The 16,080-nt window shown below is 46.8% G+C and overlaps 1 protein-coding gene across 3 annotated transcripts in view; it reads right to left on the bottom strand.

Annotated features, from left to right (window-relative positions):
* Positions 1–14,916: 14,916 nt before the first annotated feature.
* The window catches only part of ITSN1 (intersectin 1), a 169,220-nt gene continuing 168,056 nt past the window's right edge, over positions 14,917–16,080 (bottom strand). For all 3 annotated transcript variants that reach the window (XM_065875722.1, XM_065875723.1, XM_065875724.1), the window contains one exon: positions 14,917–15,065. In XM_065875722.1, coding sequence (XP_065731794.1) covers positions 14,917–15,065 — 149 coding nt within the window. The remainder of the gene's footprint in view (positions 15,066–16,080) is intronic.

Raw genomic sequence — 16,080 nt, 5'->3', positions numbered from 1 at the left:
AAAGGTTAAAAGGCCCTTTGGAACTTAGTTTGTGTCGATTATTCTTAGGAATTTATGGAAGCTTGTATCCCTTAGGAAAAAGTTAACCTTTATACCAGGGACTGTTAAGTACCTCATGTATCTCACCTCATTTCCTTTGTCTTCAAGGCCTGGGCCTGCAGTGGAGTTAAGGTAAAGCAAACCGGTTGTCATCTCCAAGTTTCAAGTGCTGGGGCCCATCTCTAGTCAGACACTGAAAGTGGTCCCTGAGCCCCCGCTGGTCAGACACTGGCAGCTGCTCCCCCTCTGCTGCTGCATGCTTCTTGCGACTTCTGCAGCACGTGGGCCAGCCCCTCCTGCTGTGCCCCCGGGGTCCCATGTCAGCCAGGTGACTGGGCTGTGCAGAGTCCTTCAAATAGGGCCAGGTTGTGCTCACCTGCTGAACTCTTAACAGGTACTTCCAGCGTGTGCATTCGGACTTGTTTGAGCCCAAAGTGATTTGGCCTACAGTCCCACCCTCCACATTATCCTACTCTTAAAGGCAGTAAAGTTTTCTGTAAAAGCTTTCAGAGAGATTATTTCCAAAAAGATGCCTCTAGTCTAGCATCTAGAAAATCTAAAAGCAGTTACTCTAACAAACGTAGTAAGGTAGATAGCTAGTGGGAAGCAGCCGCATGGCAGAGGGATATCAGCTCGGTGCTTTGTGACCGCCTGGAGGGGTGGGATAGGGAGAGTGGGAGGGAGGGAGACGCAAGAGGGAAGGCATATGGGAACATATGTATATGTATAACTGATTCACTTTGTTATAAAGCAGAAACTAACACACCATTGTAAAGCAATTATACCCCAATAAAGATGTTAAAAAAAAAAAAAAGTTACTCTGCTAACAAGCATTCATTCCCTCAGCCCCACTGAGCACAGAGGTCCCCATCAGAGCTGTGCACTTCGCAAGGGAAGGCAGCGGAATGGCCGCTTTCTCAGCCAGCCGGCTGTCACAGCCCCCGAGAATGTCCTCTGAACCAAGGAATGGCCAGGAGTGTCTGCACAGAATGGAATCACAGAATTTTCTCCCCTCTTGGGAGCAGGTATTCCAATGGAAGGTACACTGATGGTTAGAAGTCGCTGCTCTTTGGGGCTTCCCTGGTGGTGCAGTGGTTAAGGATCCACCTGCCAGTGCAGGGGACACGGGTTTGTTCCCCGGTCTGGGAAGATCCCACATGCCGCGGAGCAACTAAGCCCGTGCGCCACAACTACTGAGCCTGCATGCCACAACTACGGAAGCCTGTGCGCCTAGAGCCAGTGCTCCGCAACAAGAGAAGCCACTGCTCACCACGACTAGAGAAAGCCCGCATGCAGCAATGAAGACGCAACGCAGCCAAAAATGTAAATAAATAAATAAATGCAAGTCCCTGATATGTGGCAGAACTTCTGCCCATTGGTCCTGCCAATTAAGGCCTTTCCAGCCAGGCTGAGGGAGCCAAACTTGAAATAAATCTTTTTGCTTCTCTGATAATTACAATTATCCTGAAACTGCCCGAAGAGATATCTCAAACACTTAACCTGGTGTACATGCAGCCACCATACTTGAGGTCATAAAATACATCCTGACAGGACTAGAACACCTGCACCCACAGTGAGTGTGTTACTTCACTGGGGTAGTAACCCTTTCCCAGACTGTAGAGTGACCTAGCCGGGAGTAATAACCACTCTACAAAACTCGTTCAACAGGAAGTTTCATAAGGGGATATGACATGCCGTCCGCGGTGAGTCCCGTGATGTTCACTGCTTTGCTCTCTGCAACAGTAGACGAGGTGACTGAGAACGCATCTTGGAGCATTTGGGGGGGTGTACGTGCAAGCCTCTGCTGTTCCAACCCATGAAGCGTCCCACCTTCAAGGCTCGGTTTCCACCCCTGTAAATGGAGGAAGCAGTAATGCCACTCCCAGAGTAGCTGCGAGAGTGAAGCAAGATTATGATCAGCTTAGTACCAGGTCTCACAGATGTAAAGGTGTCAGCAAATGGTGTCGGTTACTAAGGTCCAAAGGCCTCTGACATCTCTGGGCCATCTGGCCCCCGGGGGGTTAAACACTGCACCTGACAGGTAGTAGTCACTCAAGCAAGGTCATCTGGCAAGTCATTCTGCCTGCCAGACTCGCCTGTCTTCAAGAGTCATTCAGAACTCCTGGTTCCTACTCGATCATTAGGATGACTCGCTCCATCAGTCCTCCAGGGAAGTCTCTCCCCAGTAAAATGCCCCTAATCCTGACATAACGCCCCTAAGTGAAGGATGCTCTGCAGTTTTCAAGGCCATTTCATGTATATCTCACTTAAGCTTTGTGACAGCCTTGTGGTCCAGATGGGACAGACATCACCCCACTCTACAAATGAGGAAAGAGATGGAGGGGCCTTAGAGATTTGCTCAGGACCACGGGCTTGGATGGCTAGTGGGACAGGTCCCAGAGCCCAGGTCCTTCACTACTCCTGCCCCCACCTCTGGCCCATTTTGTGCTTGTTCCAGCTTGTCACTGGCCACACCCTGGCACATGGTCCCTCATCACTGGAGCCAACAAGCCAAGATAACCTTAGGTGAGTCCCTGTGTCCCTTCCCACTTTGTCCCTAAGATGCTTCTGATTCACCCTTCAACCCAGGTCAGCTCTCCCCTACACTTTCCCTCCTGTGGGCCTTGTTAGAGAAGATAGAGTGGTCCAGACAACAGCCATTGCAGGCGCCCATTCCTTGGTCACCCTCCAAGTGTTTGGACAGCAAACTGATTCCCTTCCCAGAACTACCCCTGGGTGGGCAGGGACGGGACAATGGCAGCTAGAAAGTCCTGCGGGGCAATGAGGGACCCAGGGCCACATCCTAGGGCTCAGATCAATGTGCCCTCCATCTGCCATGACATTTCCCTCCTGGCTGTCACGTTGCTGAAAATCTGGCCTCCTCCTGGCAAACCAGCTCCACAATCACCTAACATGTCCACTGACAGAGACACCACTTTGGCTTCCGCGGCTCCTTCCCAGGAGCCGGGAGTACTCAGACCGGTGTGTGGCCCCAGTATCCAGTCACCTAATTTTCACCTGGACATCTGGCCACCCAGCCGGGGACTACGTTTACCAGCCTCCCTTGAGGTACGTGACCACGGAGCTAAGTTCCAGCAGATGAGAGGAGAGGAAATGATGTGTGTGCCTTCCCGACTGGCCTCACGAGAACCAGGCACACAATTCCCTTTCCCTCTGGCTAGATGCGGACGAGACAGCGGGAGCTGGAGCAGCTGCACTTCAAGGTAAAAGCTAAGTGATTTCAAGGCCCTGCCAGGCCCGACCTCAGACCTCTGGGCTGTTAACGTGAGGGAGAATAAACCTGTCACTGAAGTCACGGGATGATGGGTCTCTAAGTCTCAGTAGCTGCGTCTGTAACCCAGCCAACACTGGTTCGCCAAGACTCACCTGCCTTCCTCTGGGCTCACACTGCGTACCCCTGTCAAACCACAAGTTTCCAAGATGCGTGACGGCTGATAGACGAAATACCTTTGGGGGTAATACTGCCCATATCCTTCAGAATCAAACTCAACAACCTCCCTGTAAATTAAGCACATAGAAATGCGGGGAAATGGTGAAATGCTTCAAACACTGCCTTACAGGGTCATCAGAGATTAACCCAGAGATCTGCGGACAATGATATTCTTCATGGCACTTTTTTACCACGGTGAAAATTTTAAAGCAGCCTCAACATGTAACCATTCAGGATTCTTTTTAAAAATTAGGGTAAACTGGAATACATTCAGGCAATGGGATACTATGAAGTTCTTAAAAATCAAGTTGTTGAAGAATGGAGATAGATGATAGATAGATAGATGATAGATAGATATAGATAGATGATAGATATAGATATAGATCTGATTGGAAAGAAAGCAATCAAAATAGAAGTGAGATGATTTATGTAAATTGTGTAATTGAACAGGGCCTTGCATAAGGGAAGTGTTCAAGTTTATTGGTTATAAACGGTACAAGAGCATCTAAAATGCATATGCAATGCACACACACACACACGCACACGCACACGCACACGCACAGAAAAATAACAGGAAGAGTGTGCATCGAAATGCTAACATTTATTTTTGCGTGGAAGAGTACCCCATTAAGTGATTTTATTTCCTTTGTATTTTCCTGTGTTTGCTGAGTTCTCTGCATTAACGAATATTACTTCTGTAATTAGAAGGAAAGCAATAGATATTCTCGAACAAAATATCGCCTTGATTATGCTAGCTACTAAATGTAGTGAAATAGGCAACTATTCAACACGTTTCATACCAGTGATTCACTCCACCCACCAAGGGGGACCTTGTCAATCTCGCAGAAAACTAGGTGTAGTTTGGAAAAAGTACTTTATTTTCTTTGTTTTTCAATGACGTTTAATTTATTTTTAGAACTTCAAATAACAACCAAGGAAATGGCCTAAGATTTTTTATGTTGGTCAGAAATGGGGTCTACTGATTTAAACAAGGCAAAGATTGGTTGCTTCAGGATCAGTCTTTTTAATGTGCTATAATAATTCAACTAGTGTCCAAGCCAACCAGCGAATTTAAGGGATTTGATCATATTTAGATAAATCAGTGATGAAATAAGGAGGAATTACCTTAAAACCAGAACTGAAGAAAATGCTAGAGCTTTCCCATGGAAATTTAGGTTACAATAGAATTCTGTGTTGGTTTGCTAATTCGACCCAGAGTCAAGTCAAAGTTCTGAACATGTGGAGTTTTTTGTGTTGGAAACCTCTTTGGGGAAAGCCCGAGGAATCGCTCTGAATGTCTCTGTAAGACAATATTCACTTTTGGTTTCCCCTCACATCCCCTGGCATGTCTCATGATACACAACATAGAACTTCTGAAATTCTCAGAAGTACTTGGTACAGGAAATCCATTTCTACTTTGTGCTGACGTTTGTCTGAAGAAGACGTGGGGGGGTTGAAAGGGTGGTTGGTTTGGTTTGGTTTTTTATGTTTCTTTTTGCATAAATTTCCTTCCACAACTATAGCCTTGTCTGTGGGAAAAGGAAACACACAGGAAGAGATGCCATTTGCACAGCTGTCAGTCTGCTCAGAAAGGAGGTGGGGCAAAAAGAACCCAAAACAATCCACTGTAACAGGGTTGGTTTTTCTCCTTTTATTCATGAACTATGTGAATTTAAACCATACAGGTCAAAATGACCAAAGAGTTGTTTGGAAGAGATTCTTCTTTTTAGATTCAAGATACACAGGAATAGCCATCTGTATCGATGTTGCTACTGGTTTAAAGAAGGAAAAAAAAAAAAAAACTCAGTTATCATAATCTTGACCAGTAAAAGTTAACATTTCTTACATAAATAAGGTGCCAAAGGAATGCTCAGACAGCAAAAGTAACCTCAGCTTCTTTCAAACAAAAAAGAAACCTAATGTTTTGGCCCTGTTTCATCAAACCTTAGACAAATACGTAATTCTACAATTTATAATAGTGTCTAGTAATTTTTGGAACTCCATGGACATTACACATCAAACAATATAGTCTCCCTTTGATGGGAAATTAAACAGTACCATTATTTGGCAACAGAAGTATATTACAGTCAACAGGACGTCCATCAGGGGTGGCTTAGTCCCACCCCTGGGCAGGGCTGTAAGGGGAGCAATGTGCCACCAGCACTGTGACCCATTTGTCACTGGAAACACCAAGGACTCATGTCAGGATTGATACATTCTTTTCTAAACAGATGAAGGCTAAGTGGAATGGCTTGAAGCAGTCACTACTGGGCAGGACCCCACATCCTCGGGCTTTTCTTGACCCCAGACTTTTGCAACAACCAGGGCCTAAAGGGCGGTTGACCGGCTGACTCACTCCCACTCAGAGCCCTCTTGCCACACCAGCCACGAGGGCTTGGTGCCCAGGAAGAAGGTCAGGACTTACGCTGGGTGAGTGGACCAGAGCTTGTCCACTTCTGCTGGCTGGCTTTAGATGGCCTTCCCTGGCCACCTTGAACAAAGAGGTCTCTAAACAGCTCCATGTTTGGAAATAAAGTCAGTTACATCCACATGGACAGTTCCTCAAGGAGATTTGCAGATTACTCATATGACAAGAGACTCCAGGAAGCTTCCAGAAATCACAGCTCCCCACACCCCTGAAGTCCAGGAGGTCACTTGGACTCCAGCATTTGCCAATTTCAGGCATGTCGAAAAAGGACTTTGACTGTTGGTTGACATTATTAGGAAGCACACAACTTGTTGAAAACCGAAGGCACGCACTCCCCATTTGTCCTTTCAAGCCATGGCCCTCAACTTTTCACAAATGGTGATCCATATGCAACACTCCCAGATCACCAGGAACTGGCTATTCTCGCCACTTCATCATTCCCAGCTTGTTAAGGGAGGGGTTGCACTCACGGGGTTGCCACCTCCTGAAATGACCTCTGAATGTACCTCTCAGGGGTTTAGACCTTGAGTTTCACAGGATTTTGCATTCCATCCCTCCCTAGGTGGCCTGCGGGGACATTTCTGGTAGCAAAGTATAAAAAGTCTGTGCCCCAGAAGTAGCCTGGACCTCTGACCCTTTTCTGGGACAGGGAAAAAGAGGAAGGCCTCTTGCCCAGGGGTCTCCATCATGGACACAGGCACCTAGGAGGCTGCTCTGTGCTGCCTGTTCTGTGTGCCAGAAACAGCTTAACCCACAAAGCCCCAAACTTCATCCTTCAACCAACCCAGCAGTGCCACAGGTGAAGACGGTGAGAATGCCCCAGGAAATTTCATGGAAAATGCAAACACCAAAGGGATGTGCTGAATCTATCCAGAAAGAGAACTGCAAAGGGTGAGCCAGGCTGGGTCAGGGGGTGGCCTCCCTCCCACGTCAGGAACTCTCTAGAAGGATGGTTAGGTCCACCCAAGATTCCTGACCAATATGCCAGAACCCATGGAAGCTTCTGGAGCACATCACACAGATCTGATGGGAAACAGGCTCTCAATCCTCCTGTCCTACCTGTTTAATGAAATACCTGGGTCTCATCCAAGGTCATGGCTAGAAGGTACTTATCGGTTTATCACAACACCACCCACTTTATTTAAATTCATCACATTCTATGCCCCTCAAAAATGACTTCTTTGAATTTCTAATGTATGCAATTCGGATTTTCTTTTTAATATAAGAAATTTAGTTGGGTTGAACCCAAGTAATCTGATTAAGTATTTTCTACTCCTGGGATAGGTTTTTAATTTTTTTTCTATAGTTTTATGCACTTAAATTAGATTCCTAAAATACTCTCATATACATACAGAAAAATAATCTCTCAATGACAAATCACATTTTACAATAACAAGTTAAATATTTATAACTACAGAATCTGTGTTAGTTTATGCAACATTTAACCATAGCCTCTTACACACTATATGTACATTTAGTCATGGACATTCCCATAAACATACAGCAGAGATTTCTGGACAGACCATTTAAAGAGCGTAACTTTTTCACTTTACGTAGTGGAATTCTGCATTTTTCTTAGCTGGAAACTGTATAAAACGCAGAAAATCAGAAGCTAAGAACTGATTATCATACACAAGACATTTTTGTTGCAGATTCTCATCTGTTTACATGTATTTACACATATATTGACCACCTATAGATGTGAAGGTACAAAGCTGATGTAGCTAAGGCAATAGGACATGAATTGTATGATTGATTGCCAAGTTGTCTATCTAGGCAGGGCTATGAAGGGGTAAAAGAAGTGGGTCAGGAGGGTACAGACCTCAGCCTGCTGGGCTTCAGCAGACAAGATCTGAAGTTGGTTTTACAGTTCAAAGACACTTGGGCTATTGGCAATGTATGTTTTAAATGCATGTGTTAAAATAAATATCATTACCAAAGATCTTGCTAGAATATCTACTTTCCAATAGTGAATATTTAGCAGATGACATTATAAGGATGTTGATTTGTAAAATGTACACCAAAATGTTCATTCATGAAAACTAACGTTGACACAATATTAATTAAATGCTTCTAGAAAACACTTCTGAACTTTCAGTAGTCTGGACGATGGCAATACACGTAGAAACAAAGCTATAATTTGCTATTTCGTTCAGAGTGACGCCATCAAATCCATGCAAGATGAATTTGATATTTCTGTTCAACTTTCTGTCAACATTTTTACTTAGCAAACTTTATAATCCCAGACAGAATCGGGAAACATAGACGGGATTATTGCTCTGTGTGTGTAGAAGTGAAATCGATTTGCAAAGACAAAGCAGAAGTGCAAAGGTTTTGGAGCATCCAGCCGAGTGCTAGAAAACGCTAGCGAAAGAAAGTAACAATAACCACACAGCAGGAGGGGCAACTCCGTGGTCAGCTGCCTCCCCGGCACGTGGTCTTCTAGAACTCGAGGCTACTCACGCAGTGGGATCTTTCCTCTCTCCTCACATCACCCTGCTCATGGATGGGATCCCATGGGGGAGAGCCCAACTGGGAAGCTTGCTGCCCCTCTGAAGCAGGAGCCCTCCGGACAACTGTGGAGCAAGGGACCACCAGCCTGGGCAGGGTGGCAGCGGGCTTCCCTCTCTCCATGGAGTGGAGATGCAGGAGCAACGTCCAGCCCCAGGGGAGGAGGCACTGGGCACTACCCTACCCCCGCCAGTTCCCCATTCTTGTTACCATCACCTGGATGGTCACTTGAAAGGCAGAGGCTGGAAAAGCCTCCCTGTCCTACCAGCAAAGAGGAGACAAGCCCCCAGCGGATGACTAACGACTGAAAGGAAGGGTTTTATTTCAAATCAGTGGGTTAAGTGGTAAAGGCTTGGAGGCCTCTTGGCACACGTGGCCTGCCCTGGACTTGGAGCCCGGAGACCAGGCGCATCTGTCAGCTAGGGGCTTGGGTCTTATACCCTGTGATTGGTCCAGACCATCTGTGCCTTTACAAAGTAAGAAGCCAAAGGTGAAGCCCCACTTGCTTCAAAAATTAACTGAAAATACAGTGTGACCAGGTCCAGCTTCACGGGTGTCCAACCTGTGCAGTCACATGGGACCCTGTGCTTAAGGGGGCCTGCTCTTGGTTTAATTCTCTGCTATCATCACGTCAAAATTCTTCATAATTTTGAACAAGGGGCCTCACACTTTCATTTTGCACTCAGCCCACAAATTATGTGGCGGGTCCTGAGTGTGACTCTGGGAGGGTCAGACCAACCTGTTTTCCTGTTCAATCCACATATCCACTCATTCCTCCCGGTGCACATGCAAACATACACACACACACACACACACACACACACACACATACACACACACACACACACACCCCTTGCAATGATCTGCATGGCCCCAACAGTCCCTTTACATCTGAAAACCCAGAAGTCATAGTCTCCAAGTAGAGACTCTGCTATCCAATCCAAGCAGAGGGGACCTTACTTCTAGAACCCTTCTTGGGGAGAGGGCGCCTCACCCAGTGCACCCGCCCCGCGTCAGCCCAGCAGTGGGGGGGACACCTCCGACTTGCAACTAAGGCCCCTGCTGGGATGAATCTCGGGCGCCTTCATCAAAGCAGATGCAGAAAAGGCAGGAAGGCTAAGAACCCCTTATAGCCCCAACCCCAGCAGGAGAGAAAGGCAAGGTGTCACCAGGTACCCCAGGGGTGCTGGGTTCGAGTCTCACGCCCGCTTCTAACCCTCCCCCCACCCCTTCCGTCTCAGACCCAGCAAGCTCGTTCCGTGATTTACACGAGAGCAATGCCCGGGAGCTTCAGTAGGTGGAGCCAGCGCCCAGGGATCCGCCAGTGGGACCTGTAAGTTTCCATCAGGGCGATCTCCCCCTAGCGGTGACAGTGGGTATAACGGCAGCCGCTGGTTCCTCAACCAGGCACTGCAAAGACTCCACCAGCACCCACCCCTTCTCTGGCTCCTGCATCACCCTCTTTGCTCCAGGCCCCATTCTGTTTAGACAGAGAAATGGGAGGAAATAAGGGGTTTGAGTATGAGAGGAAAAACGCAAAGGAACATAGCTTTAGGAACACTGACGCATAGGAATGTTAGTCTTTTCAATGAAAAAAGTACAAAACCAGAGTTCCTAGAAGAAAAATATGCATTCTTTCCACTGCATAAAAAGAAACCCTGGTTACTGGATAATCCTCAGTAAATATCAGAGAAACGTTCAACTTTTTTCAAGGCTGACCACGTAAGCCCACTTCTGAACAGTTTACTTGGTGGGCTTTGAATCCTAAAATATTCACTCTCTTCAGATGATTTTAACAATGTAGGCTGGTATAGAAAGTAGAACAAGATCTTATTAAAAAATGACTCACAAAACGCCCTGACATACACTAGGGGCAAATTTACCCTGAAATATGACAACCACACATAGTGATGAACAAGTTATTATGTGGGTGTTTTCTGGTTCCCCGAGGCCAGATTAAAGAGGGTTCCTTTCAGTGGAGGAACTGACTGAACCTGCATGTCACTGAAATAATTATTTGGAGGTGGAGATGAATTTTTACAAGCACTGGCTGTTATCCAAATGACTTAAAGTTAGATCTACAATTAGTCTGTGAAAGCCACAAAGGCAGGCCCCTCTTCACCACCTCCCAGCCCCTCAGATGGTGTTTGGGTCCAGAATGGGGACTCCCTGAATGAACAGTGCGCTATTAACAGTGCTGACTGTGTTACTGAGAGGCCACAACCTAGAGATGGGACTTTCCAACTGTTGGCATCTGGGTTTTAATGCTTCCAAGATAGGGAGCTATTAGAAGTTTTCCATCTTTCATGTGGCGTGAGTTTTCCATGCTTATCAGGAATAGATTTTGGTTCCTAAAGATAGCAGGTTATGTACCTTAGCTGAGCCTGGTGACCTACAAACATATCCTGGAACTGACACAATGCAGGGTGAAGAAATGGGAGTTCTAGAAGGTTCCTTTCCTCTAGCTCAAATAAACAGCTGCTTTCCAAGTGCAATAAACATCCCAACCATATTGACACAATACTAAGTGGCCCCCATAAAACATGGCTCAGGGCACTGCCAGCTGAGTCCTGGCATCGGATCTGAGCCATTCCCTGCAGTCAGGAGAAGCCCCTGGGTGCAAAGAGAAGGCGGTATTAGTTTTACCAGGTACCCCTTAGGGTGGCTCAGACCACAGCATCTGAGGGCTTCACCGTGTCACTGATGCACTGATTATGCTTCCACCTGGTAGGAATTAAAGTTCTAATCCTAAAAAGCAAACAAGAATATCCAGCCTCATCTGTTGTCATCACCTCACGTTCTGCACAGGAGGTTCTGAACTTTCAAAGCGAGTGCATCTGAAGCAGGCAGACCCGATGCGAACCTCACACTAACTTCAAGTCTGAAATTACCCTGCCACCTCTAAAGTAGGCAGGCGTCCGTCTCAAAGTGCTAGCGTCCGCTGTAAAGCTCATCTCCAGCCTCAAGGAGAAGGGAGAATGCAGTGAATTGAAATAAAATGAAAAACTACTTGCTGTTCCCAATGGAAATTCTTAAAATCTTTACATACACAAAACAAATACTCTTCTTGCGAATCAAAAAGGCCCAACCAACTAGGAAAAAAATTATTTGGAGTAGAGACAGAGAAGCCTTTTTCTGCTCATACAAAGTACTGGCAAACTCTAAAACAGACTCCAAGGATCTCCTTTTAAATAGAACCAGAAGACTTCATTCACTCCCCTTTGTTCTCCAGTCCCATCAGATTCTAGAACGCCCCTGTTCTGCTGTGGTCCGTGGCTTTACGCTTGCACCAGCCAACTCCTGGAGAGACAGGAGTTTGGGGTACCAGGTCACCGAGACAATGCAAGTGATCAATTTGTCCATTTTCCGATGGAAGTTTTTTCCCAACTAAATTCACTGCCACTCAACCAGCTGAAATCAGTTACTTTCATAGACTTAGGTCATGCTTAAATTGTTCAAAAACCAAAGAAGAAAAGAATGATCCTTTTAACATGAACGTTCTTTGGGAGCATAGCTCTCTCCTCTGCCATCAGAGGTCAGGGGCATGTAGGAAGCCTGGTCCCAGTTTCTCAAGCATTCGTGGAGACCCCGGCCTAGAAAGGTCTCTCTCTGTGTGTCAGGCCAGCCCTGGGTCTGAATGAAGCCCAGGACACAGCCCTGTGAGCAGAAAGGCCCCTGGCTGGGCTTAGAGGAGGTCAGCGTAGCTCAGAGAAAAGGGAAGCTTGTGGGGGTGTCTAGAGGGCTGGGGTCGGAATGCCAGGAGGTAGTGGCCTGGAGAAACCCTGTGTTTCAAAAGCAAAGAGCTAGGGCTTCCCTGGTGGCGCAGTGGTTGAGAGTCCGCCTGCCGATGCAGGGGACGCGGGGTTGTGCCCCGGTCCGGGAAGATCCCACGTGCCGCAAAGCGGCTGGGCCCGTGAGCCATGGCCACTGAGCCTGCGCGTCCGGAGCCTGTGCTCCGCAACGGGAGAAGCCACAGCAGTGAGAGGCCCGCGTACCGTAAAAAAAAAAAAGCAAAGAGCTAGGAGATAGAAAGTTATTGGCAATGGACATTTCATCTCTACGAAACACAGCCCAGGCAGCCCAAAAGGTAGACGGGAAGGACTAGAGGTCAAAGAATTTGAGACTCCACGCATCACCCACATTCCTGTATCTCACACATGACTCACGAGTCACACCTGGATCTGAGGGCCAGCCTAACTCATCCATAAGGAGGATCAGTCACCTCACAAATTACCCCAGTGAGTACAAAGGACAGAACTGCTACCCTGGAGGAGCATCTACAGGATGCTCAGTGTAGTCACTTGGGAAAAAAACTCACATATTGCTTCTTCATGCTATATTAATTCCGATAATGGGACTCTGTGGGTGGGGGACCTGGTGGACCTAAAAAGGTGACAAGATGTTTGTCATTGAGCACATCGCATCCTCCCTACATGAACCGAGATGCCCGGCATTCACACGCAAAGAAAGCCGATGAAGAAAAGGGAGAACAGAAAGAAAGGGATTGGAATGGTGACCCAATATGACCCCACTTACACAGGTAACCCTTCTTTTTCTACCACAGTAATATGTCCTTCTTCAGAAGTACACTGAACAAACTGTATTTGTTATAGAATAGGAAAGCATGATTGGCAGGTCTATTCATAGATTTAATTTAAAACAGTTTCCTAACAACATCAAAAAATATAAACTTAAAGTATTTGAACCATGTCCGCTGCTGGAAAGTGGTAAACGAATGCATGCTTGAAGTTGAACCTGGTCTCTAAGGTCTTCGGTTGAGAGTTTCTAACTAAAGGGTATATCTGCTTGCTTCAAAAAATACTTATGTCTGTTGTTCTTGATACAAAAGTCTACATTATCTTTAATAAATAAATAACAGAGTGTTTCTTAAAAGTATGAAATGTAAACTTTGTTGCCTTTTCTGACACACACATTTTAAAAATCGCTTGAACAATGACAGGGCTCTTATGGGAAAGGATGACATGACATATTCAGTTCCCAGCAAAGTGGGTAGTTCACTCTGCCACTAGGTTGATGCTATCTTCAAAAAGTGTTTCTACAACCCTAATTAAATTCTAAGGACCTGCAATCAAAGAGAACACCATCTCACACAGGAAAGCTAGATTCCAGGACCGAGAGAACGCGCAAAGAACATTAGATGAAAACGACAAACTGGGATTGTGAGAACATTACCATGCAAACAAAACACGGCCCACGCTTTTCATTAGCGAATCAAGTTCTTATGTGGTTAACCAGCCTATCTCCTGGCATTTAAGGAGAGAAACTCAAAGAGCACAAGCCAGACTTGGCACGTGTTCATACGCTCCTGACTCTGTCAAGGCGCCATGTATTTTTCCGTTACTGAGAGGTTGCTTGTGTTACAGCAGGGTTTGGGAAGGAGTCTCGGGTCTTCTTCCCTGGAACTGAGGGGCTTCCATGCTTCTCGGGTCTCTCCCCCCACCACGTAATAGATTTCCTCCACAGATTGTCACTTTTCCTTCTCACACCTTGGGGATGCCTTTGGGGGGAACGTACCAAAGACATCTGCAGAAATTTCCCATGATAATCAGGCAAGAGTAGGCTCAGATCTGGTCACCAACAACTACTCCTGTGAAACATCACAGGACCTCCAAGCCAAGAGAGCATTTTCCAACCGGGCTGGCAACCAGGACCCCATAATGTCGGAAAGTAGCCTTTCAGGTGACCTGCAGTGATCTAATCCAGCAGAGTATAACTTGGTAGGTAACAACCTTCCTTAACCACCTTCCAAGCGTGCTGGAAATCAGAATCAGATCACCTGATAGTAGCCAGTGATAGTTTTCATTGACGTCTAGCAATAAAAGACCTGGAGGAGACTGGAAATGCTCTAACAGCACAACTGCTGGAATCTTCCACGGACCAGCTCTTCAAAGAGCTAGACCAGTGTCTGATCAGGCAACCGTCTCCCGAGTGATCAGATGCAGGGGAACATTTCAAATAAGGTCCCAGGGGGAGAATGAGATTCTGAAGCAATAACGAGATCATGATTATTTCTGAACACACCAAGGACTCGGCATCATAGGTCAGGGGGCCTACCTGGAGGCTGGTGGAGGTAAGAAACAGGAGGATTACATGAGTTCTCCAAACATACAGACATGGCATTTATAAACCTATTTTACAGTAACCAGACCCAAGCCTCGGGCCCAGGGATGGGTCAGACTCCCAACTGAACGTAGCTGGGGGCGATGGGATTTCAAAGACCCTGGAAGCCATGATGAGCCCTGCAGTGAAAACAAAGGAAACCACAGTTTTGCTTCACAAAATGGGAAATTGTTTAGGGGGAAGGATTGTCGAGAAGTATTCCCAGAAGCTTTGAGGGTCCTGTCTTTGCTGTCCTATTGCCCTGTGGCTGAACACCAAACAGTGGTCCTCGAAAAGCAACACCGTTTCCAGACAGCACCTGCTGCCTCAGGCTGGAGCTCTGCCAAGCACACCCTGGGCCGGCTCCCTAAGGCTCATCAAACAACTGCAGGTCCAAGCGGACCACGATCTCTCCCGTGGGAACTTCATGCAGCAGGAGACACTTTGTAACTGGACCCTTGGAACCCTGGTCCTTCTTGATGTCAGCCACGCGGATCTCCGTCCGACCCAAAAAATCTGAAAGGAGAAACACACAGACCCTCCTCAGAGAGGATGCCTTCTCTTCAAGGCAGGTACTTGGCATATTGGGAATGTCCCAGCCAATTGTTATACTCTTCCTTCTTCCAAAAGGGAATTAGGTCAGTTTCTGAGAATTCAGGGACTGCAATGACAGCATAATTTTTATTTTCTTAATTTTTTAAAATAAATTCATTTATTTTACTTATTTATTTTTGACCCCATTGGGTCTTTGTTGCTGTGTGCGGGCCCTTTCCAGTTGCGGTGAGCGGGGGCTACTCCTCGTTGCAGTGCAGGGTCTTCTCATTGCAGTGGCTTCTCTTGTAGCAGAGCACGGGCTCTAGGCGCACGGACTTCAGTAGTTGTGGCATGCAAGCTCGGTAGTTGTGGCTCGGGGGCCCTAGAGAGCAGGCTCAGTAGTTGTGGCACACGGGCTTAGATGCTCCGCGGCATGTGGGATCTTCCCGGACCAGGGCTTGAACCCTTGTCCCCTGCATTGGCAGGCGGATTCTTAACCACTGCACCACTAGGGAAGCCCAGCATCACTTCTAAATGAAGTGAAAACAAAAAGGTACCAGGATGGGGATGAAGGAGAGCCCAGAAGGAGCTCAAAACACAGACTTTCCTCACACTCGAGGACCCCCAAAGGGCTATGAGCTTCCTGGGAGGCAATGCAGAACCAGATGTCCTATCTGCTGAGCAATTTGCAACTTACATGAAATTTAAAGAAATTGCCCAGAAGAAAGTCAGCTATTTCTGGGACAAAAATTGGACAGTAGTTTCTCCCAGGGGTTGACCCAGGAACATGCTTCGCGATGTTACACTCCTTTTCGAAAAGCCAAGGATGGTGAACAAGGGCTGGTCCTTATAATGCACCACTGTAAGTGCCAGAGAGCAAACTCGAGGGGGTGGGGAGGAGGTGACAGTACGGGAGCTGCGTGCTTCCAGCCATGCTCCCAGGACTATCTCAACACCACTTTTTATCAAATATTGAGTCAGTATGAGAATGGACGTG

This window comes from Phocoena phocoena, chromosome 4 (genome assembly GCF_963924675.1).
Source record: "Phocoena phocoena chromosome 4, mPhoPho1.1, whole genome shotgun sequence".
NCBI lineage: Eukaryota > Metazoa > Chordata > Mammalia > Artiodactyla > Phocoenidae > Phocoena > Phocoena phocoena.
This window is presented reverse-complemented; position numbering and strand designations above follow the sequence as displayed.